Genomic DNA, 23,718 nt, shown 5'->3' with positions numbered 1-23,718 from the left:
ACGTGGTACTGCATTGCTACACAGCAGCAGCCCCTTGCCTTTTGGCAGTAGATGGTGTATTACGACTGGTTCGATCAGATGATGGCTGAAACTCCGTATGTCCCCCAGTCATATTCTGCTGCCTTCCCAATGATGATGGCGGCTATCAGTCGTAGTACACTATTTTCTGCCAAGCGCCCAGTATTTTCTGCCAAGCACCCAGAAGATGCCGAGGGCTATCAGTCATGCTGCACCGTCGGCTGCCAGCTTAAGATGTAAAAAATAGATTTGCTCTGTATTCATTTACTTCCCCCTCCCTCCGTGAAATCAACAGCCTGCTAAACCCAGGGTTTTGAGTTCAATCTTTGGGGGGGCCATTCTGTGTGCCAGTTGTTTGTGTTTCTCCCTGATGCACAGCCACCTTTGTTGATTTTAATTCCCTGTACCTGTACACCATGTCGTCACTCGCCCCTCCCTCCCTCCGTCCGTCAGACACTAGTTTCGCGCCTTTTTTCAGACCAAATGCCATAGCATTGGGATCATGGAGCCCACTCAGATCACCGCGGCAATTATGAGCACTATGAACACCACGCGCATTGTCCTGGAGTATATGCAGAGCCAGGACATGCCAAAGCAAAACCAGGACCAGCCGATGAGGCGATTGCAGCGCGGCGACGAGAGCGATGAGGAAATTGACATGGACATAGACCTCTCACAAAGTACAGGCCCCAGCAATGTGCAAATCATGGTGTTACTGGGGCAGGTTCATGCCGTGGAACGCCGATTCTGGGCCCGGGAAACAAGCACAGACTGGTGGGACCGCATCGTGTTGCAGGTGTGGGACGATTCCCAGTGGCTGCGAAACTTTCGCATGCATAAGGGCACTTGCTTTCCCCTGCCCTGAAGCGCCAGAATACCAGGATGAGAGCAGCCCTCACAGTTGAGAAGCGAGTGGCGATAGCCCTGTGGAAGTTTGCAACGCCAGACAGCTACTGGTCAGTTGGGAATCAATTTGGAGTGGGCAAATCTACTATGGGGGCTGCTGTGATCCAAGTTGCCAGGGCAATCAAAGACCTGGTGATATCAAGGGTAGTGACTCTGGGAAACGTGCAGGCCATAGTGGATGGCTTTGCTGCAATGGGATTCCCAAACTGTGGTGGGGCGATAGACGGAACCCATATCCCTATCTTGTCACCGGAGCACCAAGCCACCGAGTACATAAACCGCAAGGGGTACTTTTCAATGCTGCTGCAAGCCCTGGTGGATCACAAGGGACGTTTCACCAACATCAACGTGGGATGGCCGGGAAAGGTACATGATGCTCGCGTCTTCAGGCACTCTGGTCTGTTTTGAAAGCTGGAGGAAGGGACTTTCTTCCCAGACCAGAAAATAACCATTGGGGATGTTGAAATGCCTATCATTATCCTTGGGGACCCAGCCTATCCCTTAATGCCATGGCTCATGAAGCCGTACACAGGCAGCCTGGACAGTAGTCAGGACCTGTTCAGCTACAGGCTGAGCAAGTGCCGAATGGTGGTGGAATGTGCATTTGGATGTTTAAAAGCGCGCTGACGCAGCTTACTGACTCACTCAGACCTCAGCGAAAAGAATATCTCCATTGTTATTGCTGCTTGCTGTGCGCTCCACAATATCTGTGAGAGTAAGGGGGAGACATTTATGGCGGGGTGGGAGGTTGAGGCAAATCGCCTGGCCACTGATTACGTGCAGCCAGACACCAGGATGGTTAGAAGAGCACAGCAGGGCGCGGTGCGCATCAGAGAAGCTTTGAAAACGAGTTTTGTGACTGCCCGGGCTACGGTGTGAAACTTCTGTTTGTTTCTCCTTGATGAACCCTCCGCCCCTCCCCCCACCCGGTTCACTCTACTTCCCTGTAAACCAACCACCTCACCCTCCCGTCCCCCCTTCGAGCACCACTTGCAGAGGCAATAAAGTCGTTGTTACGTCACATTCATGCATTCTTTATTAATTCATCACACAACTAGGGGGATAATTGCCAAGGTAGCCCGGGATGGGTGGGGGAGGAGGGAAGGAAAAGAACACACTGCAGTTTAAAACTGTAACTCTTATTGAAGGCCAGCCTTCTGATGCTCGGGCAATCATCTGGGGTGGAGTGACTGGGTGGCTGGAGGCCCCCCCACCGTGTTCTTGGGCGTCTGGGTGAGGAGGCTATGGAACTTGGGGAGGAGGGCTGTTGGTTACACAGGGACTGTAGCGGCGGTCTCTGCTCCTGCTGCCTTTCCTGCAGCTCAGCCATACACTGGAGCATATCAGTTTGATGCTCCAGCAGCCGGAGCATCGATTCTTGCCTTCTGTCTGCAAGCTGACGCCACCTATCATCTTCAGCCCGCCACTTGCTCTGTTCATCCCGCGATTCAGCCCGCCACCTCTCCTCTCGTTCATATTGTGCTTTTCTGTAGTCTGACATTGACTGCCTCCACGCATTCTGCTGTGCTCTGTCAGTGTGGGAGGACATCTGGAGCTCCGAGAACATGTCATCCCTAGTCTGCCGTTTTCTCCTTCTAATCTTCGCTAGCCTCTGTGAAGGAGAAACATTTGCAGCTGGTGGAGGAGAAGGGAGAGGTGGTTAAAAAAGACACATTTTAGAGAACAATGGGTACACTCTTTCACGTTAAATTTTGCTGTTCACATTACACAGCACATGTGCTTTCGTTACAAGGTCGCATTTTTCCTCTTATATTGAGGGCCTGCCGGTTTGGTGTGAGAGATCACTCACGCAGTGCCAGGCAACAGATTTCGGCTTGCAGGCAGCCATGGTAAGCCACAGTCTTTTGGCTTTTTTAACCTTCTTAACATGTGGGAATGGTTTCAAACAGTAGCGCCCTCATTTCCCATACCAAGCACCCCTTGGGTTGGCCATTTAAAATGGGTTTGCAATGTAAAAGGAGGGGCTGAGGTTTCCGGGTTAACATGCAGCACAAACCCAACTACCCCCCCCACACACACACCCAATTCTCTGGGATGATCACTTCACCCCTCCCCCCTACTGCGTGGCTAACAGCGGGGAACATTTCTGTTCAGCCAAGCAGGAACGGGCACCTCTGAATGTCCCCTTAATAAAATCACCCCATTTCAACCAGGTGACCGTGAATGATATCACTCTCCTGAGGATAACAAAGAGAGATATGGAATGGATGTTGTCTGCATGCCAGCAAACACTGGGACCTTATGCTGCCATGCTTTGTTATGCAATGATTCCAGACTACGTGCTACTGGCCTGGCGTGGTAAAGTGTCCTACCATGGCAGACGGGATAAGGCAGCCCTCCCCAGAAACCTTTTGCAAAGACTTTGGGAGTACATGAAGGAGAGCTTTCTGGAGATGTCCCTGGAGGATTTCCGCTCCATCCCCATACACATTAACAGACTTTTCCAGTAGCTGTACTGGCTGTGATTGCCAGAGCAAATTAATCATTAATCATTAAACACACTTGCTTTTAAACCATGTGTAATATTTACAAAGGTACACTCACCAGAGGTTCCCTGTGTGCCCTCAGGTTCTGGGAGCACGCCTTGGGTGAGTTCGGGGGTTACTGGTTCCAGGTCCAGGGTGATAAACATATCCTGGCTGTTGGGGAAACCGGTTTCTCTGCTTCCTTGCTGCTGTGAGCTATCTACATTATCTTCATCCTCATCTTCCTCGTACCCCGAACCCGCTTCCCTGTTGCGTGTTTCTCCATTGACGGAGTCATAGCACACGGTTGAGGTAGTGGTGGCTGCACCCCCTAGGATTGCATGCAGCTCTGTGTAGAAGCGGAATGTTTGCGGCTCTGCCCCGGACCTTCCGTTTACCTCTCTGGCTTTGTGGTAGGTTTGCCTTAGCTCCTTAATTTTCACGCGGCACTGCTGTGCATCCCTGTTATGGCCTCTGTCCTTCATGGCCTTTGAGACCTTTTCTAATATTTTGCCATTTCATTTACTGCTATGGAGTTCAGCTAGCACTGATTCATCTCCCCATATGGCGAGCAGATGCCGTACCTCCCGTTCGGTCCATGCTGGAGCTCTTTTGCGATCCTGGGACTCCATCATGGTTACCTGTGCTGATGAGCTCTGCATGGTCACCTTGCTCTCCTCGCTGGGAAAACAGGAAATGAAATTCAAAAGTTCGCTGGGCTTTTCCTGTCTACCTGGTCAGTGCATCTGAGTTGAGAGCGCTGTCCAGAGCGGTCACAATGAAGCACTGTGGGATAGCTCCTGGAGGCCAATAACGTCAAATTCCGTCCACGCTACCCCAATTCCGACCCGCAAAGGCCGATTTTAGCACTAATCCCCTCGTCGGAGGTGGAGTAAAGAAACCGGTTTAAAGGGCCCTTTAAGTCGAAAAAAAGGGCTTCGTCGTGTGAACGTGTCCAGGCTTAATTCGAATTAACACTGCTAAATTCGACCGAAACTCGTAGTGTAGACCAGGACTTAGTTTCTAACATCAGCTACTGTGCTTGCATGCTAGGTAGGTAGTTGCACTGGGTATGTGGCAGGGCAATGCCTATGCATCGAAGAGCAAGATAAAATTAGCTGATGGGATTTTCAGAGGTGCTCACTGTTGGCCTAACTTTGCTCCCACTGAAATCCATTACCAATGCTGAATACTTCTGAAAATCCCCACTCTGTGTGTGGGGTGTGTGTGTGTGTGTGTGTGTGTCTGTAAATATATCTTACAATTATACAATATACTTACTGTTTGGGGAGTGCAGTGTTCATTGATTTAGACAGAGAAGTCTTTTGTTGTTTTGTTGACAATTTAACAAAATAAAGATGAGGGGGTCAGATCCTCAGTGTGCACAAATTGATGTAGCTCCATTGAACTTGCTAGAGCTACGCTGTTTTATACCAGCTGAGAATCTAGCCCAAGATAGACTCAAGGAGTAAAATTCTTACCTAGATCTACATTCTGAGCATCCCAAAGTTGGGTGTGGTTGATGCAAACCCATCTTGGCTGTGTAGTCAATTTGCCAAGAAACATGTGCTATGTCTGTTTCACAGACCAAATTCTGTGCTTGGTTACATCAATGAAAATCCAGAGCAGCTCCACTCAAGAGTGTCCCGGTGTAAATAGGAGTGGAATTTATCTCTTCTATTGTAAGCCTTTTGGGACGGTGACCTTGTCTTCCTCTTTGTACTCTACATGGCAGAGAATATATTGGGTGCTCAGGAAATGAAGAATAATAAATAAAGTATCTTGTGACAGTGTGAGTAAGCAAACAAAGCCGATAGATGAGTTTGCCCTGTGCACTTGGTTCATTTACTTTGACAAGCACATTTTAATTTTTAATTGTTTATGATACTTCTTAATATAGCAGTAAATGCCCTGTAGTATATTGTGTAGAAGTAATGCAATATTGGTGATAATGAGGCCATGTTATATCGATGTCTCCACTAGTTAAGCCTCTGTTGAGGATTGGAGTGAGGCTACTAGGTTATTTGTGAGACTCCTCAGCAAAGTCTGAGAACTAGTGAGGTTTTCTGTCTGTCTTACTCTGGATTAGCTGCTGCAGCAGCATCATGTGATCACTTATCTATTATACTAATACCTGGTAAAAAACAGTGAGTGGTTTATAACATCAGGGATTATGCTCAGACACACAGTGCTTTCCAAAAATAAAATGAATACTGTTTTGAGAGCCCTTCAGATAATATTGATTGACCAATAAAGAAAAGACCAGAGTATCAGAGACTTGTTTGAGGGCACAGCAGTGAAATATTTCCCTTGGTTACTTTGACAATTAAATACATATCTTCAGGCATGCGACTATGAGCTGTATTGATCATTTCTGCACTGCATGGGCATCCATGGAGCACTGTCTAAACTCCCAAAATCCAGTCTCCTCACTGTGCCTAGCGTGTACAAAATCTAAGCTGAATTCTCGGGATACTGCACTGGATCAGAGCAGGCTCCATCTAGTGCAGAGTCCTCTTTCTGATTGTGATCAGCACCAACTGCTGCAGGGGCAGGTGCAAGAAACCCGCAGTGGGCAGTTCTGAGAGAGCCTGCCCGAAGCACTACATTCCTTCTGACTCCCAAAGGTCAAAGGTTGGCTGATGCCTGAAGTGAGAGGGTTTGTATCCCTTCCATTAGCTTTTTTTTTAGTGTTTGTTTATTGTTAGAACGGTGGTCGTTTTTGTCAGCCATGTAAATGTCTTGGTCTTTTGGGTTATTCCAAAGCCCTGATCAGGATTTTGGAGTGGACACCCCCATTGCATCCTATACCCCCATCAGGATCCACCATACCAGCAACATAATATCCCTCTTTACATTAAGTGCCTAAATACAGTGGTCACTGGTGTGCCCTAGATGTACCTCTGACAGGCAGGCAGGGAGTGGGGAAGCTAATAAAAACAGTACAGTTTTATAAAGCAGATGACTTGGTCTTTCTTGCCCTGGGGCACCTCCTTTGGCTGATATCCTGTCTCTGTCTCACTGTATAGGTTCTACTGGGATCTGACTATGCTGCTCCTGATGGTGGGAAACCTGATCATTATCCCTGTGGGCATCACTTTCTTCAAGGACGAGAACACCACCCCATGGATCGTTTTCAATGTGGTCTCAGACACCTTCTTCCTCATCGACCTGGTCCTCAACTTCCGGACCGGCATCGTGATAGAGGATAACACCGAGATCATCCTTGACCCCCAACGAATTAAGATGAAGTACCTGAAGAGCTGGTTCGTGGTGGATTTTATCTCCTCCATCCCCGTGGACTACATCTTCCTGATCGTGGAGACCCGTATCGACTCAGAGGTTTACAAGACTGCCCGGGCTCTGCGCATTGTACGCTTCACCAAAATCCTCAGCCTTTTGCGCCTGCTGAGGCTCTCAAGGCTCATCCGCTACATCCACCAATGGGAAGAGGTGAGCAGAGGCTGTGTTTCATATGCACTTGGGCCCTGAGGCCCCTTTCTCCTCACACCAGGAGCGCAGTTCCTCCCACTTCACACTACTGTAAGTGGGAGAAGATTTGGGTTCTAGCTGTGGCTCTTGGCAAGTTGCCAGGAGGACCCTTAACCTGGCAAAATTTTGGCACTGTTGCTTTAGACTGTATTGTCTCTTTAAGGGTCATGATGTAATGTTGGATGATGTTTCACTGTTTAAAATGAGAGTAAATTCAGGTCATCCCACTGCACGTCATATATGAGATTGTAGAGTAACCACAAGGAGAAATGGATAGCCAGTCTGCCTGCTGTTGCTCTTTCAGAGCCAGAAAGCACTACCAGGTAAATAACCTAGGGCAGGGGTTCTCACAACAAACTCTCAACTCTGAGTGTGGCCACCATCTCTTGCTGGGGACCGCTCTGACAATCTTTCCTAAAATATTTAATTAACTTTAGGAAAAACAAATAAATATGCACAGATACACGTCCAAATTCCGACCTGTCTCTGTCCCTATCTCCCATGGCTTTTCAGCAAGAGCCCACCCTGGGGAAGGTGGGTCGGGAACTCACCGGCTGCCTGCGGAGTCCCAGGCTTTCCATGCCCTGGCTGGGTGGGAGTGGGGGAGCTGATCAGAGGAGCGCCCCAGCAACCGAACATTGCAGCTGCTTCCACAGATAACTGCTGCAGGCCCCACACACACTGGTCCCTCGTGTCTCCAGAGGCGCTGCCCAGAATGCAGGGCACCGATCCCTGCTGGTGGCACCTCGCTGCCTTGGTAACAGCTTTTCAGGAGCAACAGCTGGGTGCTGCAGGGAGGGGCCACTGTTTTCTGGGAGGGGAGACTGAGGGTAAGGGGTGGGCTGTGACTCAAGCTGTTTGGGATGCAGTGGAACCTTTACATTGTCTTCCCCCCAACACTATAAACATATACATTTGGGGGGGGCAATGCCACCCAATTTCCATCCATACTTTAGAGGCTGTCGTGGCCGCAAAAAAATCTGCAGGTGGCTGCATTTGAGAAACACTGACCTGGGGTATCAGCCTCTCTGCAGGTGCCTGCACAGACATGGACTTGGCCTCAGATACATGTTTTCATGAACCTGCAGCACTTGTTTATCCAAGTAACTTCATTCATTACATGATTATCTCTTGAGTAAACAGTGTGGTGATGTATTTATAACCTGCCAGCTTTTCTAAATTCTCAAACGCCATGTTCAGGGGAAAAAGAAAGCCAGACAATCTGCCAGCAAGCAGACACCGGGGTGTCCTAACCAGCCTAATGGCCTAGAGCTCGGAACTTTAGCCTTCGTCTCACGCTGGCCCTGCTTACCGGCTCTTAGTCTAGGAAATTAGCCCTCTTCACCGGGCGATATGGCCTACTGGCCTAAGTCTAGGAAATTAGCCCTTGTCCCAGGGCAATCTGGCCTAGTCACCGTCTCAGCGGGGGGGGGGGGGTCCTACCAAAACACGCTGAGGCTTACTGGGTCCGACGTACCAGTCCGTCAATTCTCTTAGACTGCTTCCTAGCAGTTCGGCTGCTGGAGTGTCCCACAGGTCTCGTGGTCCCCCGCCTCTGTTGGTCCCTCCCACAGTGAGGCTCCCCCTTGACTTGGGGAAGTCGCGGCTCTTGGCGGCTCCAGGAGTGTGGGCTGGTCCTCCACCGGGGCTTCCCACATAGGTTCTTCTCCCACGGCTGCCTGCCTAGGTTGGGGTACGCTCCCTCCTTTCGCACTCTCTGTGCATTTGGGACATACCCCGTACAAGCGGGACGAATCCTCTGCTGTCAGGGCTACCTGTCTGGGGCCCCAGCCGTTGGGTTGGGGCTTGGCTGCCCCCTCGCAAACCTCCCCCTACACTACGGATCCCCCTCCTTGGTCCATTTCTTCGCCCTCCTCCCCTAGTCTGGAGAAGAAATCGGTGTTAGTATGGGCCTTACCCGGTCGGTGTAACACCTGGAAGTCGTAAGGCTGGAGGGCGAGGTACCACCGCATAATTCTAGCGTTCGTGACCTTCATGCTGTGGATCCATCGCAAAGGGGTGTGATCTGTGATTAGTTTAAAACTATTCCCCAGCAGGTAGTAACATAGGGCGTCGATAGCCCACCGTACCGCCAGGGCCTCTTTCTCTATCGTTGAAAAATGTCTTTCCCGGGGGAACAGCTTCCGACTTAGATACAGTACTGGATGTTCCTCCCCGTCTACTTCTTGGGAGAGCACCGCACCCAGGCAGACTTCGGAAGCGTCTGTTTGTAGTATAAACTCCTTCGTGAAGTCGGGGTGTCGTAGGACCGGTTCTTGAGTGAGCCGTTCTTTTAGTGTGTTAAAGGCTCGCTCGCATTGTTCAGACCACTGTACCTGTCGAGGTTGGGAGTTCTTTGTCAGGTCTGACAAGGGGGCGGCTATAGACGCGAAATCCGGCACAAAACGGCGATAGTACCCAGCTAATCCTAAAAACTGACGTACTTGCTTTTTCGTTGTGGGGAAAGGTACGTCTTTGAGGGCTTGTATTTTGCTAATCAGGGGCGTTAGTTTCCCCCCCTCCTACCGTGTATCCCAGATAGGTCACTTCTTCTTGGCCCAAGTGGCACTTCGCCGGGTTAGCCGTTAAGCCGGCCGCTCTGAGGGCCTGTAACACCTCTGGCAGGTGGTGTAGATGGCTCTCCCAGTCGAGGCTGTAGACCACAATATCGTCTATATACGCCGCCGCGTATTGGTCGTGGGGTTGGAGGACCTTGTTCATCAAGCGTTGGAACGTGGCTGCCGCTCCATGTAACCCGAATGGCATGGTTACGAACTGGAAGAGGCCGAAAGGCGTGGGGAAGGCCGTCTTCTCACGGGAGTTGGGAGTAAGTGGGATCTGCCAGTATCCTTTAGTTAGGTCTATGGTTGACAGATACCTGGCTCCCCCGAGGCGCTCCAACAGTTCATCCACCCTCTGCATTGGATATGCATCGAAACGAGAGATAGCGTTGACCTTTCTGAAGTCGATGCAAAACCGGGTCGTCCCATCTGGTTTTGGGACTAAGATGATAGTGCTTCGCCACTCGCTTGTCGATTCCTCCACCACTCCCATCTCCAACATCGTCTCTACCTCCTGCCGGACGGTGTCTCACATTTTCTTGGGTAACGGTCGATGGTTGTCTGTCACCCTCTTCCCGGGGTCAGTGGCAATATGATGACTCATTAGAGTCGTCCGGCCCGGGCGGGCAGATAAAACATCTGAAAACTCCTCCACCATCTGTTGTAGTTGTCCTCACTGTCTGGGGTCTAGGACTGACCCCAACGCAGCCGGTCCAGGGTCGGGAAGATCTCCTGCTAGGGGTCCAAGTTCCGACTCTGGGGTGGACAGGCCGATGAACAGGGCTTCCCGGGTTTTCCAGGCCTTTAGAAGATTAACATGATAAATACGAGTCTCTTTATGTCGCCCAGGTAGTCTGACCTCATAATCGACCGGTCCCACTCGTTGGATTACCTCATAGGGGCCCTGCCATTTGGCTAGGAGTTTCGACTCCGCAGAGGGCAGTAAGAGTAGCACCCGATCGCCTGGGCTGAATTTCCTCCCTCTAGTCCCGCGATTATAGAGGCGCTCCTGGCATGCCTGGGCCCATTCCAGGTTTTCCCGGGCGAAGGCCCCTAATGTTTGGAGTCGCTTCCGGAGTTGTAGCACATATTGTGTGGTTCCAAGGACCCGCGTTTCCTGGGCTTCCCACTCCTCCTTCAGGAGGTCCAGTATTCCCCTGGGCTGTCTGCCGTATAAGAGCTCGAAAGGCGAGAACCCCGTCGAGGCCTGTGGTACCTCTCTTATTGCAAATAACAGGGCCGGTAACAAGGCGTCCCAATGCGAGGGGTCCTCCTCTACAAAATTCCGTAACATGGCTTTTAGCGTACCGTTAAACAGTTCTACCAGGCCATTGGTCTGAAGATGGTACACCGATGTCTGGAGGGTCCGTATACGGAGGAGGCGACATAGCTCCGCTATTAATTTGGAGGACACGTTGGTGCCCTGATCCGTCAATATTTCACCGGGTATCCCAACCCGGGCGAAGATTTTTACCAACTCGTTCGCGATGGTCGGTGCTGTTGCTGTCTTTAGGGGAACGGCTTCGGGATAGCGCGTTGCATAATCCACGACTACTAGTATAAAGCGGTTCCCTGTCTTACTTCATTCAAGGGGGCCGACGAGGTCCATCCCAATCCGCTCACAGGGTACCCCCACGACCGGCATGGGTACCAGGGGTTCACGGGCTACCCCTTTTGGTCCGGCTCGCTGGCATTCTGGGCACGAGGCGCAAAAGTCTGCCACTTCTCGTGGATGCCTGGCCAGAAGAACCAGCGAGCCACCGTCTGTAGGGTCTTATCGCGCCCCAGGTGTCCTGCCCAAGGGTTCGCGTGGGCTAAGTGGAGGAGGCCGGCTTGCAGTCTCCGGGGGACTAACAGCTGGCGGAACGTCTCCCGGGTCTGGGGTTCCTGCGCTATTCGGTACAAGTGGTCCTGCCATACCTCAAAGCGGGGGCCCTGCGGAGTCCGTAGCGTCCCGTCCCCCTCAATAGCAGGGTTGGTGGCTTGTTCCCAGGGCTCGGCTTAGGGTTGGGTCTTCCCGTTGCTCCTGTAAGAAGTCCCCATCACGCTCCAACTCTACTTGGGCGTCCTCCACCGGACGGGGTCCGTCTCCAAGATGATTCACGGGGGTCTCTGCAGTCGAGGAGGTCCCCTCGCCGGGGTCACCCCTTGGCCTGCGCCCGAGCAGCCCCGTTCTCGGTACTATAGTCCTGTCTGGTCGGGGCTTGGGCGGCTGATATCTCAGGAGGACCTCTCCGAATCCGGGCCAATCTCGTCCCAACACCACCGGGTAGACCAGCCTGGGGGCCACTCCCACCCGGAGACCCTCCTCTCGGCAGCCTACTCCCTTCTTAACCCAGGCTGTGGGATACTGGCGGATGTCTCCATGCACACACTGTAGGTAGATCGGGGCCCCAGAAAGATTAAGATTTGGGACCAGCCCCTCTCGTATGAGGGTCTGACTACACCCAGAGTCTACGAGGGTGTTTGTGGGGTTCCCTTCAACCTGGACAGGGACTATCAACTTTCCTACCCTTCCCTTCCGAGCCCTTCGTCCGGCCACCCAGGCTTGCCCGTAGCTGCAGTCCATAAAAGGGCAATCTTGCCGGAAATGTCCTTCTTGACCGCAGCCCCAGCACCTCTCTCGGGTCTCGGCCGGGCTTGGGCCTCTTCCGAGGGGGCCTGTTCGCTCCTGGGGCTGTTGCTCCCTCCGAGTCGTCATCTGTAGTAACCTGGGTCAGGGTTCGGGGTTGGGGGGCCTCGGATGCCCATGGCCGTTGCCTGCCAGTGGTTCGGAGGATCCCGCCCCACGAGAGTTCCCCTTCTTTGTCCCGCCCTTGCATCCAAGGTTCCCTACTGCTCGGGGTGGCGCCTCCGCCCCTTCGGCCGATAAGTAGTCCTCCATTAAGGCCACCGCTGCGGACAGGGTGGCCGGTCGATGCCGTCGCACCCAGGCCCTCCCTCCCGGGGGTAGGATCTGGGTTAACTGCTCTAAGGCTACCATCTCCGCCACCTGGGGTCCCGTCAGGCCTTCCGGGTTCAACCACCTCCAGCAGTGGTCTCGGATGCGTTGGGCCACGGCGCGGGGTCGGGCCCCCAGAGGGTATCGTTCCTTGCGGAGGCGTTGTCGGTAGGTCTCCGAGCTAATGCCGGTATGGTCCAGGATGGCCGCCTTCACTCGGGCGTACTCGAGTGCTTCCCGGGGGTCGAGGCTGCGATATGCGGCCTGAACCTGCCCCGTCAAATAAGGGGCTAGCAACGTGGCCCAATGTTCTGAGGGCCACCGGGCAGCAGTCGCCACCCGTTCAAATGTCACCAGAAATGCCTCTGGGTCGTCCTCAGGCCCCATCTTGGTGAGGCGTACCGGTAGTGCCCCTGGGGTATCCCCCAGTCCGGTCCCCAAGGGGGCGGCAGGGGTGCCTCCCGCCAGGTGAAATAGCGCGGCTGTCTGTTGCACCAAATGTTCCTGCTGCACCCGCTGCTGGGTGGCCAACTCCCGGAGGAGCTGCTGCTGATGTTCTTGGTGCTGAGTCATCAGCAGCTGCTGTTGGGTAGTCATTTGCTTCAGCATTTGCACCTGCTGCTGGTGCTGCTGGGCCGACTGCTCCTGTTGCTTTTCTAGCATCCATTGTAATAGCTTCTCAGCCTCCATGTTGGGGTTCAGCAGGGTACTCCCGATTCAACTCCCACACTCTGGACCCCTCTGGCGGGTTCGGGTCTGCACCCGCAATCTGGGTCGACCGCCTGCCTGCACAAGTCACTGCTCTGGGCAATAGTCCACAGTCTTGGTGCTGGCCCCTCGTATCAGGGGCGGACCGCTATGCCTGCATTCTCCACCACGTGTGACAGGGTAGTAGCTCACCGCTGCGGCGCCTCCTCCTGGTCGTCTCGGGGAATTAGTTCGAACCAGTAGAGCGCCCTCTTCGGGTGGCGTCCCGCCTGTCGTCTCGCCTTTGTTAGGTGCACGGACTTGCATTGCTCCCAACGTACGGCGTCCTCTTCCGGAACACTGTCCTCCAACAGTGTCCCTTTGTCGATTCACACCCCCTTCCGGGGGTGTGTGTGTGTGGTTAATCAACAGCCCCACACCTTCAAACCCAATCCTTGAAGTCCCAGGTCTGGCGTGGTTCTGGCCGGCCGCTCCCTGCGGCCTATGACTGTGCGTAGGGCACCACAGAACACAAAAGGGAAAAGGGGGGGGGGGACTCAGGCCCGCCCACTACTCTGAGTCCCGGTCCAGAGGCCCTCTGGCGACAGTCTCGCTGTCCTCCTTCTCCTTCTCCTTCCTCCTCTGACTACTCCTCTGGACCGCTTCCCCAACAACCCTTCTCTGCGCTAGGCCTCCTCCTCCCAGGCCTGCCGCCTGGCAGGCTATAGAGTAGGGCCTTCTCCCACTCTCTCAAGCTGGCCTGCACTGCGCTGTCCGTGGTACTGGCCTCCCAGCTCTGGAGACAGACCTTCCCCTCTGAAGGCCTGGGACAGACTGACTGCTCTCACTCTGGGCAGTCTTTTATATGGCTGAGCCGGGCCCTGATTGGCTGGCCCCAATCTGTCCTCTGATTGGCTCTCTGTAAGCCCTTCTCTGATTGGCTGCGTGTCTACGCAGGCGCCTAGGCCTGCCGCAGCCCACCCTCTCCGGGCGTGGGGCAGCCGCCCCACCACAGAAACCAAAAACTGGAAAGATTTCAGGTTTGGGATTTTTTGAATTTTTTTAATTAAAATCATGAAAACTTCTGAAGAAAAATGTAAATGACAACTTCCCTAGGAACAAAAAACCTTTCCCCATCCAGTGCTACCAAACAGGTTGCTGATCTTGTCCTCTGCCTCTGCTGAGTACTGGTAAGGGGTGTAGGTTTAGCCTGGAGAATATACAGTTCTCAAGGTCTGTAACTTAATGTTATGGGTATCTCAGTTCCAGAAAGATGTTGGCACATTTGAGGGACTTCAGAGAAGCATGATTAAAACATGATTTAATCAAAAAACATGATTAAAAGGAGGGATGGGCTTGTGAGGAAAGAATAAGAGTGGAGAGCAGTAGCTGCTGACTGGGTGCCCAGCTCTGAAGGCAGCACCGCACCAGCAGCAGCACAGAAATAAGGGTGGTTAATGTGAAAAGTGATATTTGTCAATGTCACTTTTCACAGCAGATTAGTGCCCCATTGCCATCCTTACTTCTGCACTGCTCTTGCCGCTCTGGGCTGATAGCCAGAGTCCCATGGCATCCAGGTAAGAGACTGCAGGAGGGAGGGGGGTAAGGAGAGCCCGAGCCCAGGCTGCCTCCTGGTGGGAATGGTGGGGGTGGAAAGGAGAACCTGAGCTCCGGCTGTCTCCGGTGAGGGTTTGGTGGGGGGGTGAGCCCAAGCCTGGGTGGCAGGGCTCTGGCTGTTCTCTTTATCTCCACCTCCTGGGTGTGCATGGCCCTTCTGCACAAGCCCAAGCCACCCAGAGCTGACAGCCAGAGCTCTTCAAAAACAAACACACAGCTTGTACCTCCCTTGACACAGATGACCCTTGACTAGATGACCTCCTGAGGTCTCTTCCGACCCTAATTTTCTATGATTCATGATTCTATGATCCCTGTGCCTCCAGTGGGAGGCCCGCCCCATAGTGCTGCTCTAGAGAATGTAGTGCAGGGTGCAGTCCTGCACTAGGGATGGAGCAAATGGGTCAAATTATAGTACTACAGTAGATCCTCAAGGTCCCAACATTGTTTGTGGGCCCCAGTGTGCTAGGTGTTGAAAATGACCTCCAGGGCATTGTTAATCTCTAATGTTCACTGTCAAGACAAACCCCCACTGGAAAGTCTGTAGCATGACCCAGGACTGTCTCTGAGATCTTTGAACAAAAGCCGATCCACTGGGGGGAGTCTAGACAGTGGGCTTCCCAACTGTACACCCCTGCATTTCTTTAAATGGCCACTGGAGCAGCCTCTAGCACTCCTGCTGAAGCCCTAGTAACTTGCATTCCCACTGAATAGAATAACCAAGAGCCCTGGCATGTGTTACCTCCGGAGGAAATCCTGGCCCCACTAATTCCAACTCTCACTCATTTCAGTGGGGCAGTATTTCATCCCTGTACATGGTGACCTGCTGTTTGACTTGTGAATGTTACCCCTTTTGCTCCTACACATCCTCACAACCTCCCTTAATGGGTTGTAGCTGCTAGCGATTGACATCTGTACCTAAGCGGAGTCCTTGTTAGAGTAATAAAGCTAATGAGGTCTGGTCTTGGATTTTGCCCTCAGCAGGAAGTTATGTAGCTGTAGTGCAAATTAAGCTTTCCACCTGGGCAATGAAAATACACAATTTTCAAAGTGAATATCATAAAAAAATGGGTTGTAATGAATTATAAAGAGCAAGGCAAATATTTGAATAGCTGTGTGGCTGCAAAGGACGAGGAGGTTAGGATAGAGAGGAGAAAAGCAGTTTTACATTTGCTTTCTGGCAATATTAAATGTTTTTATTATCAATGAGATAGGATGATAAAGAGAATGGATGGCTCCAGGGGCTGCAGAGCCATTTGTCTCTAGGTCACTAGTTCAGATCCAGCTTGGTAGCGAGTGAACATTATATGCCATCTTATGGCTGTTCGACTACACTGCTACCTCGATATAACGCGACCCGATATAACATGAATTTGGATATAACGCGGTAAAGCAGTGCTCCAGGGGGGAGGGGCTGCGCACTCTGGTGGATCAAAGCAAGTTCAATATAACGCGGTTTCACCTATAAAGCGGCAAGATTTTTTGGCTCCCGAGGGCAGCGTTATATCGAGGTAGAGGTGTATTTATCTCTGATCAATTTTTGGCAGACACGTGTCTGTTACAAAGCCATCACCACAGCTAGCCTCGTTGGTCCCCAGATCCCATTCAGGGGCAGCCTCTCAGTCCTGGAGGGTGGTCTCTCTAGAGCAGGGTGAAAGCATGTTGGTAAGAGGGTACAGGGAAGTTTGTCCTGCCTCTGCCTGGCCTGCAAGTCATCAGGGCTATCACACTGGAACCTTTCACCGGCACCAAACACACTGTGATTTAAGGACAGGATGACTAGAATCAGCTCCGTGTGCTATCTAGAGGCTGCTGTAGCCTGTCACTTTGCCGTCCGTAGGACTCTAGACTATTCCATATGACGTTCCTTTCCCGGTGCATTCTGGGCACTGTGATAAGGCTGCTCTCCTCTTGGAGAGCTTGGATCTATTTCCCAGCCAGCAGCAGCAGCTCCTCGTTCGAAGTCCATGCCTCCCCAGTCGTGGCTATTTTTTCCAGACAGTTATTTTTGCGTAGAATTTTCTGCTAGGTTGTATTCTAGCCCCAGGCTGCCATGTCATGGTAATACAGGGTCTCAGGTGAAGAAGTGCTGGAGTCTGGCACAGGGAGATTCAGATTCCAACCATGGTGGTTTCATAAGAGGCCTGTAAATAAGGGGGAGCTAGGTGAACTAGCTATAAACTCTTCCCATAGATGCTACATACCCTGGTAATGGGCCAGTCACCTACTGTACTGATGTAGGGCCATGGTGCTCTTGTCACACTGAGACCTCCCATCATGTTGCTACATGAGGCATTGCTGGAGCATCCCAGTGCTGTGTCTTGTGTTCTGAATTCCAGATTAAGCCCATGTGTAGCAGGAAAAGCAGCTGAGGAGCCACTGGTAACCCCGTAACTAATATAGAGAGAGTCCAGTGAGCACAGGGACCAAGAGGGTCAAGGCCTGATGGGTATCTGCTGAGATACATGGAAGCAGCTGAGATTCAGACCTACATGGGCCTGTGCTAGGCCAGTGCTAGCAGATGTGCTAGGCAGTTTAGAAGGTCTCCATTCTCAGTGGCATTGGGAAACTGTCGTAAGGTACAAACCAGCTCAAGCAGTCCATGTGCCACAGCAAACCTGCCAAAGAAGATCAGTGCAGACCTCTGCTTAGCCAGGACTGTGTCTTCTGTGGCTAAGCTGCCTAAAATGACGTGTACAGCACATACGTTAGCAGCTGCCGATGGGCTCCTTTTGATGGAGGGTTTCATTACAAACTGGGAGGTTGATCCCACCATCCTGGTCCTTCTGCTTGCAATACATGCTATAGTGTTTGGGCAGCATGAGCGACGTGCTCAGCCAAACATGTCAAGAGTTTCTGCCAGATGTGCCTGGCACCACATAGCAGATAAATCCATTTTGCCTAAGCCGTAACAAAGGGCAGCAGTATAATTGCTGCCCTCATAAAATGACAGTGAACCCACTTCCAAGAAGGCTCTATGGATTGTAGTCATGTCAGGTAAAGAACTTAACGAGACAGCTGGCGAGAGCAGAGTTTCCTCTCTGCTGCTTTATCATCAAATGAGACTGGTGGGAGAGATGGACGTTGAACCCACAAACGAGGCAGGGAACCTGCCTGACAATTTCACAGGGCCAAATGGTTAAAAAGCAACCCCAGGAAAGGAGCTGTCTCTGAAACTGAACCTCACCCACAGCTGGTTGCAGGTGTGAGTCTAGGGGGTTTGGGGCCATAATAGTAGGGTATAGCAGCAGGGAACCATGTTGGTTAAGAGAGTATATAAAACTGGGTACCTACTTTCCGCAGACAGGACACTGAGGAATGAATGGGAACGGGACAGAGAAGAGTCACTCAACAGGGCGGTAAAAATAAAAATGACCTCCTGTGATGATTTAGGCCATATGTTCAGCAAAGGGGCATCTGCCCTCGAGCCGTGTGGCCATGCATGTTGTGACTCAGCCCTGTTCTACCTAGGCACGAGACCAGGTGGACCCTTCAGCATACAAGCCACCACTAGCTGCTGTCCAAATTGACTCCACAGTAATGCACATGTGCATGGCCCCTTCATACATTCCAGTACAGAGGATGGGTTGGGCAGTGGAGAGACAGGTTAATGAACAAAAACCCAGGTCTCCTGGTTTGAAGGAGTGTAATGTAGCCCGTGGAATGCACTGAATCACTGCAGGGGCTCTAGACCTAGACAGCAGCTGCATACCTCTTGCAGCTCACGCCCACTGTAGTGAAGAAGGCTGAGTACACCTAGGCCTTGCTGACATTTTTTGCTTGTCCCCAGACCTGAGATACTAGCATGGCCATGGAGTAGTTGAGATCTGGAAGGGCACTGTGTATACTGCCATGCAAGGGAGCTCCCTTAAGGGCAGGAGCTGCCTCTCCAAGTATGAGATGCAGTGGGGGGGAGTGGGGGAGGGGAGTGTCAGCTGAGCTGAGGAACCAGGATCCTCCTACCTGCAGGGATGGCTCAGGGGGTAATTGGTTGGGCAGCATGCCCAGCAGCATTGCTAACCATTTCTCTGCACACATAAGGGCTGAGGCCTGGTCAGTCCCCCATGGGGCTGTGGAGCACTGCTGGGTGCATTAGCTGGGTTCCCCACTCAGGAAAGCACCAGCTGCCCCTCCTCCCTTGACCTTGTGCAGATGGCTTAGAGGAGGAAGAAACTTCATGGGTGCTCATCTTCCAGAGTGCTCCCAAGCCATCTTTTGCCCTAAGCAATTCCCACGTCACTCCTGGAAGTTCTGAACAGCCACGGTGGGGCGCTGTCTCCACAGCACACCCTGTGTGTGGGGGGGGGGGGGGAGGGAGGATGGAAAGCTCCAGCCCTGAGCACATTTATTTGTTACCCACTTCTATCTCAGCACCAATATGCAGACGTGACAGGGAGAGCCAAACGGCCCCTTTCTGTTAGTTAAAGGGGGAAAAGCACCCCAGAGGGTGCAGGCTTTGCATCTGACGTGAGGCGGAGTAGTGTGAAGGGTTGATGAGCGAGAGCCGTACTAATGAAGTTATTTTCTAAGTGCAGCTGTGGAAAGAGCTGTGGTGAAGACAGTTTCAGGCATGCAATTATCCAGTTTGCCAGCTTAATGCATTCAACTTAACCTCATTTATATGAAGTAGAAATCAATGTGTAACTTTTTCCGGGCTGCAAGATGACATTTTACTCCTGCTTCTCTCAGAAAGATGAATTTTCTCAGCTCCCTCTTCCATGTCAACCCATACGCCCCCCGCCCCCCCTCTGAGCAAACAGCAATAGCCTGAGGGCACAAGGAAAGGCTGGGGCCATTCTCCGTGATCCTTTGGGCAACCGGGGCTTTGAATGTCCAGCGTGGGGGTGAGGCCTGATAGTGCATTTACGACAGAAATCCAAGAGCCTTTCTTCTTTCAACCCACCATCACTTAACCAAGAGAGAGGCCCATTCCGTTGTTAATGGAGTTAATCATCAGCCTGCTGGGGATTCTGAGACCTCGAGGAGGCTCCCTTACCTGGAGCTCCAGCAGCAGAGCTTCCAGACAGAAGCTTGGATCTTCTCTGCACTACAGCAGCATCTCCCACCACGAAGAGGGGCATTAGTATCCTAGCAGCAATCTTCCTCCTTCTCCCAGTAAGAAACACAGCCAAAGCAAACTGCATGCAGCTGCTGGAGGGGCCTCTCCGGGATCCCTTGGCTAAAATTCTGCCACCAAACTGGAGAGGGGGCTTGAGGGAATTTCCTTGCCTCTGGAGGAGTCACCCCCTCTCTGGATATTGCTAAGCTGTCCCTGCCATGGATAGCTTCTCCCTGGGGATTGTTGCAATCCCCGTGAAGTGTGTGGAATGGATCAGGGTGCACTGAGGGTTCGGGATTTTCAAAACACTTCCTGGGAGAAGAAACCCCAAAGTTACCTCCCACCCACCCGCATCGACCCCTTCATCAGATGACACATGCTGAACTATGGGCTGTATTCTCCATATGCTCTGCACTGTGTCGGGAACAAAGGATAAGCCTTCCAAAGAGCCAGTTGGGTCCATGCTGCCACCCACCTCTTTCTTTGATTCTCTTCCAGCCAAGAAAGCAATTTTTGTTTAAATACAAAAACAAGTGACTAGTTTGCCCAGATTCTCTCCCTCCTCGCTGCAGTGCCCTAGGGAAATGGGGGTTTATCCCACGCTCCTGGCAAAGTTTTGTGGGAACCCCTTGTTTCATGCATTGGCAGCACATTGCTGGCTAGTGCACAAAAATCCCAGACAGCATTGGCAGCCCAAACTCCTCTTGAGGCGGTGAGAGTCACAATGCATGACTCAGCATTTGTGCTGCTGAATGCTCGGCAGCATCTGCAGGATGGACAATGGCAGCAGGTTGTCTGCTTAATACAGATCCCAAGCTGGGTTGCTCTTCGGAGCTATTGGCTCTCACCTTGCTGGTCACCACAGCTGACGTGACTTGCAGATTTCCATGAAATTGTCAGGCTGGTCAAGGGCAAAATGCTTCATTTTCCAAAAGGAAAAAACGAGGTTTTGTTGTTTGTTTGGACAGTGGCAAATGGCAAAGATCTACCCTGGCAGAGCACAATAGCAAACGGCCACCTGCTGAACTGTAGGTAAATGGATCATCACCATTTTCTCCAGGAAGGTCTCCTCCCATGTTTATGGGAAAAGCCACAAATCAGAACTGACCAGAGGAAATCTGCCTGTTGGTGAAAGGAATGAAAATAGAGGGAGGCCTGGACTGAACACAGGAACTTCTGAGTTCTTACATTGGTCCATGAATGTCAAGACCTCAGTTTCCCTATCAGTAGAACAGGGCTAACAATAGCTGAACATGGGGCTCGAGAGGTTTAAGATAGCTAATGTTTGCAAAGCACCTTGGAGCTAGAGGACCAGGATCTGTCCTGATCTGCATTCTGAGCAATCCAGCTCAGATACTATTTCAAAGTACAATTATCCGTTTCGCTCTTTGGCCAGCCGTGCACCTCTTATCTCCCCACTCTAGAAAGACAATCCTAGGCTAAGCTAAGGCCTATATATCCCTCTGTTCCACACTTATTTTTCTGTGGCCCCACATTGTATTGCAAAGTTGCAGAAGCACCATCCAGTGGGGTCTTTTACCTCCTCTTACTTGACTTATTTACTTTGCTGACCGTGGAGAGACTCATTAGCTCAAGATCCTGGAACAGGATTGCGTCACCAAACTTCATGGCCACTGTCCCCTAAGGGGCAGTAATTACAACAGTGACAATGACACAGCAAGGAGATAGGCAGAATGGTTTTGGAAAGGAGTGATGGGCTGGTAACAATGATAGAGTCAACAATTCCAGGGCTAGAAGGGCGTCCACTGTGATCATCTAGTCCAGGGGTTCCCAAACTTGGTTCGCGGCTTGTTCAGGGAAAGCCCTTGATGGGCCGCGAGGCGCTTTGTTTACCTGAGCGTCCGCAGGTATGGCCGCTCTCAGCTCCCAGTGGCTGTGAATGACGAACCGCAGCCACTGGGAGCTGCAAGCAGCCGTACCTGCGGACATTCAGGTAAATAAAGTGTCTTGCGGCCCACCAGGGGCTTGCCCTGAACAAGCCACAAACCAAATTTGGGAACCCCTGATCTAGTCTGACTTTTTCTGTACAGCACCAACCAGAGACCTGCCCCTAAACAATCCCCGTTGGAACCAGAGCCGACTGTTTAGAAAAACATCCCAACTGGTTTTAAATTGTACTAGTGATGGAGAATCCACCCTGACCTTGGTCAGTTGTTCCAACAGATAGTTACCTTCATTGTGAAGACCAAGCTCTTGCTGGATGTGTTCAGTGTGATGAGCTGCCCGTATCATTCCCCTACCCCACAGAGTCTACGCTTTACAGATATGCCTAACCAGGGCAGCTATGTTGTGAAAGCAGAGGGATTGGTGTGAGAGAGGGGAGTGGGAGGTTGTTCTGAGCAGTGAGGCATCATGATAGAAGGCGTGAAGTCAGCAATGGGGCAGGCAATAAAGGGATTGGTTGGGAGAGAGGCTGTGGAGGTGCACAGGGAGTGAAGAATGAAACAAGGGCAAAAGGGGTAGGTAATGGGGGTTTGCACAGAGCCATCAAAGGGAGGCTGAGAAGCCAGATTCACTCCTCTGGTGGCTCTGCTGAAATCCCTGGTTTTGCATTAGTGATGAACTGGGTCCCAGGAATTCAGAGACATAGGAAGCCAGCAAAGGATTCCTAACAAAGGGGCAGGCCCAGTTGGAGTGGCAGGAGTGGAAGTCATCCTAGTAGCTGGTGAGAGCAGGGCTAGGATGCAGGGAGGCAGAGATGGCAGCTCTCAAGGTGAGTGAGGACCAGGGCATGAGGCAGGGGATGGAGAGGGAAGGGCAGGTTTTAGAGCTGTTGGAGAACAGCTGACATGGCAAGAGCCTAAAGGTGGGGGAGGAGCCAGTGCTGACACTGAGCTCAGGGGTGGGGGGGGGGGGTGAGAAACCCCCCTCTTCTGAACTCTGCCCAACACTGAGGCAATAAGCCAGAATCTTCTCCATCCCCAGCAGGGAGAAGTCAGGAGACTCTTCTCCATGAGCATGGGTCAGGGTCTTGCTCAGTCTCTGTCAGGGCGAGGTCGGGAGCCTTCCCCGGCTCAGGGTCTGGTAGACTCATCTCTGTCCCCGTGGTGGAGAGGCAGGGAGTCCTGCAGCGGGTGGCTCGGAGAGAACCTCTTTCAGCATTGGTGGTGACAAGCAATCAAACAAGCAGCAAGGGTGCCTCCTTGTAAACATTGTGAGGAAACAGTGAGGATAATGGCTTGTAAAGCAGCTGATAGGCCTGTTCCTCCCAGGGTCCCTGGAGGGGTAGAGAGCATTTAAGACGCAGCAGCTGTGTTTGTTTTTTTGGCTTTGCACAGCGAACTGCCAACTATTAATCCCCTTGATTTGCTGCATCTCAGCACAGCCCAGTCTGGAGTTGCTGTCCCCTGAATAGGGTTGATTAGACACCTCTCCTGTCTGTTTTGCTCAAACATCAGCTAATTCCATTTTACACTAACAAGGTGCCAGGCTTTTATTGTGCTATAAGAAATAATGCTGCAACTGTCAACAGTTAATTAGATAAACTTAGCACTAGAGAGATCCCTAGGGCTTCAGCAGGGCCAGCCAGTGTTCCCCAGAGCTGGGCCAGAAGCGGAGTCCTCTGACCCCTCTTGGCTCCTCTGACCCCAACCACCCCAGGTTGGGATTTGCACAAGGAGACTCTGTCTCCTGTGCCCAGCTCTAGTTAGTTATGGCAGGGCCAGTTCATCCTTATGGCTAAACTTGGCACAGGGATTGAGGTAAAGGTAGGTGATTTTGTGCCTCTCTGATGCTGGGGCTCATTTGTCCCATGACGGAGATTAGAGCAATCCGACGGCTGCCTTGACTCACCAGCCATGCTTCCTGCTCATCCTGCCGTACCAAGGGGACTCCTGCAGAGGATGATGTAGCGGTAGTTAAGCTGACTGTACACTGTCAGGGACCCCCCTTTTTCTGGGCGATCTCCCAGGGGGCTATAACAGTGGCTCTGTT

General features: G+C 51.9%; 1 protein-coding gene across 3 annotated transcripts in view; it reads left to right on the top strand.

Annotated features, from left to right (window-relative positions):
- HCN4 (hyperpolarization activated cyclic nucleotide gated potassium channel 4) overlaps positions 1–23,718 on the top strand; it is a 208,905-nt gene that overhangs the window by 49,300 nt on the left and 135,887 nt on the right. For all 3 annotated transcript variants that reach the window (XM_005280998.5, XM_065559686.1, XM_065559687.1), the window contains one exon: positions 6,440–6,863. In XM_005280998.5, coding sequence (XP_005281055.2) covers positions 6,440–6,863 — 424 coding nt within the window. The remainder of the gene's footprint in view (positions 1–6,439; positions 6,864–23,718) is intronic.

This window comes from Chrysemys picta, chromosome 10 (assembly GCF_011386835.1).
Source record: "Chrysemys picta bellii isolate R12L10 chromosome 10, ASM1138683v2, whole genome shotgun sequence".
Classification (NCBI taxonomy): Eukaryota; Metazoa; Chordata; order Testudines; family Emydidae; genus Chrysemys; species Chrysemys picta.
The sequence above is the reverse complement of the archived record's forward strand: the minus strand, read 5'-3'. Positions and strand labels throughout refer to the sequence as shown.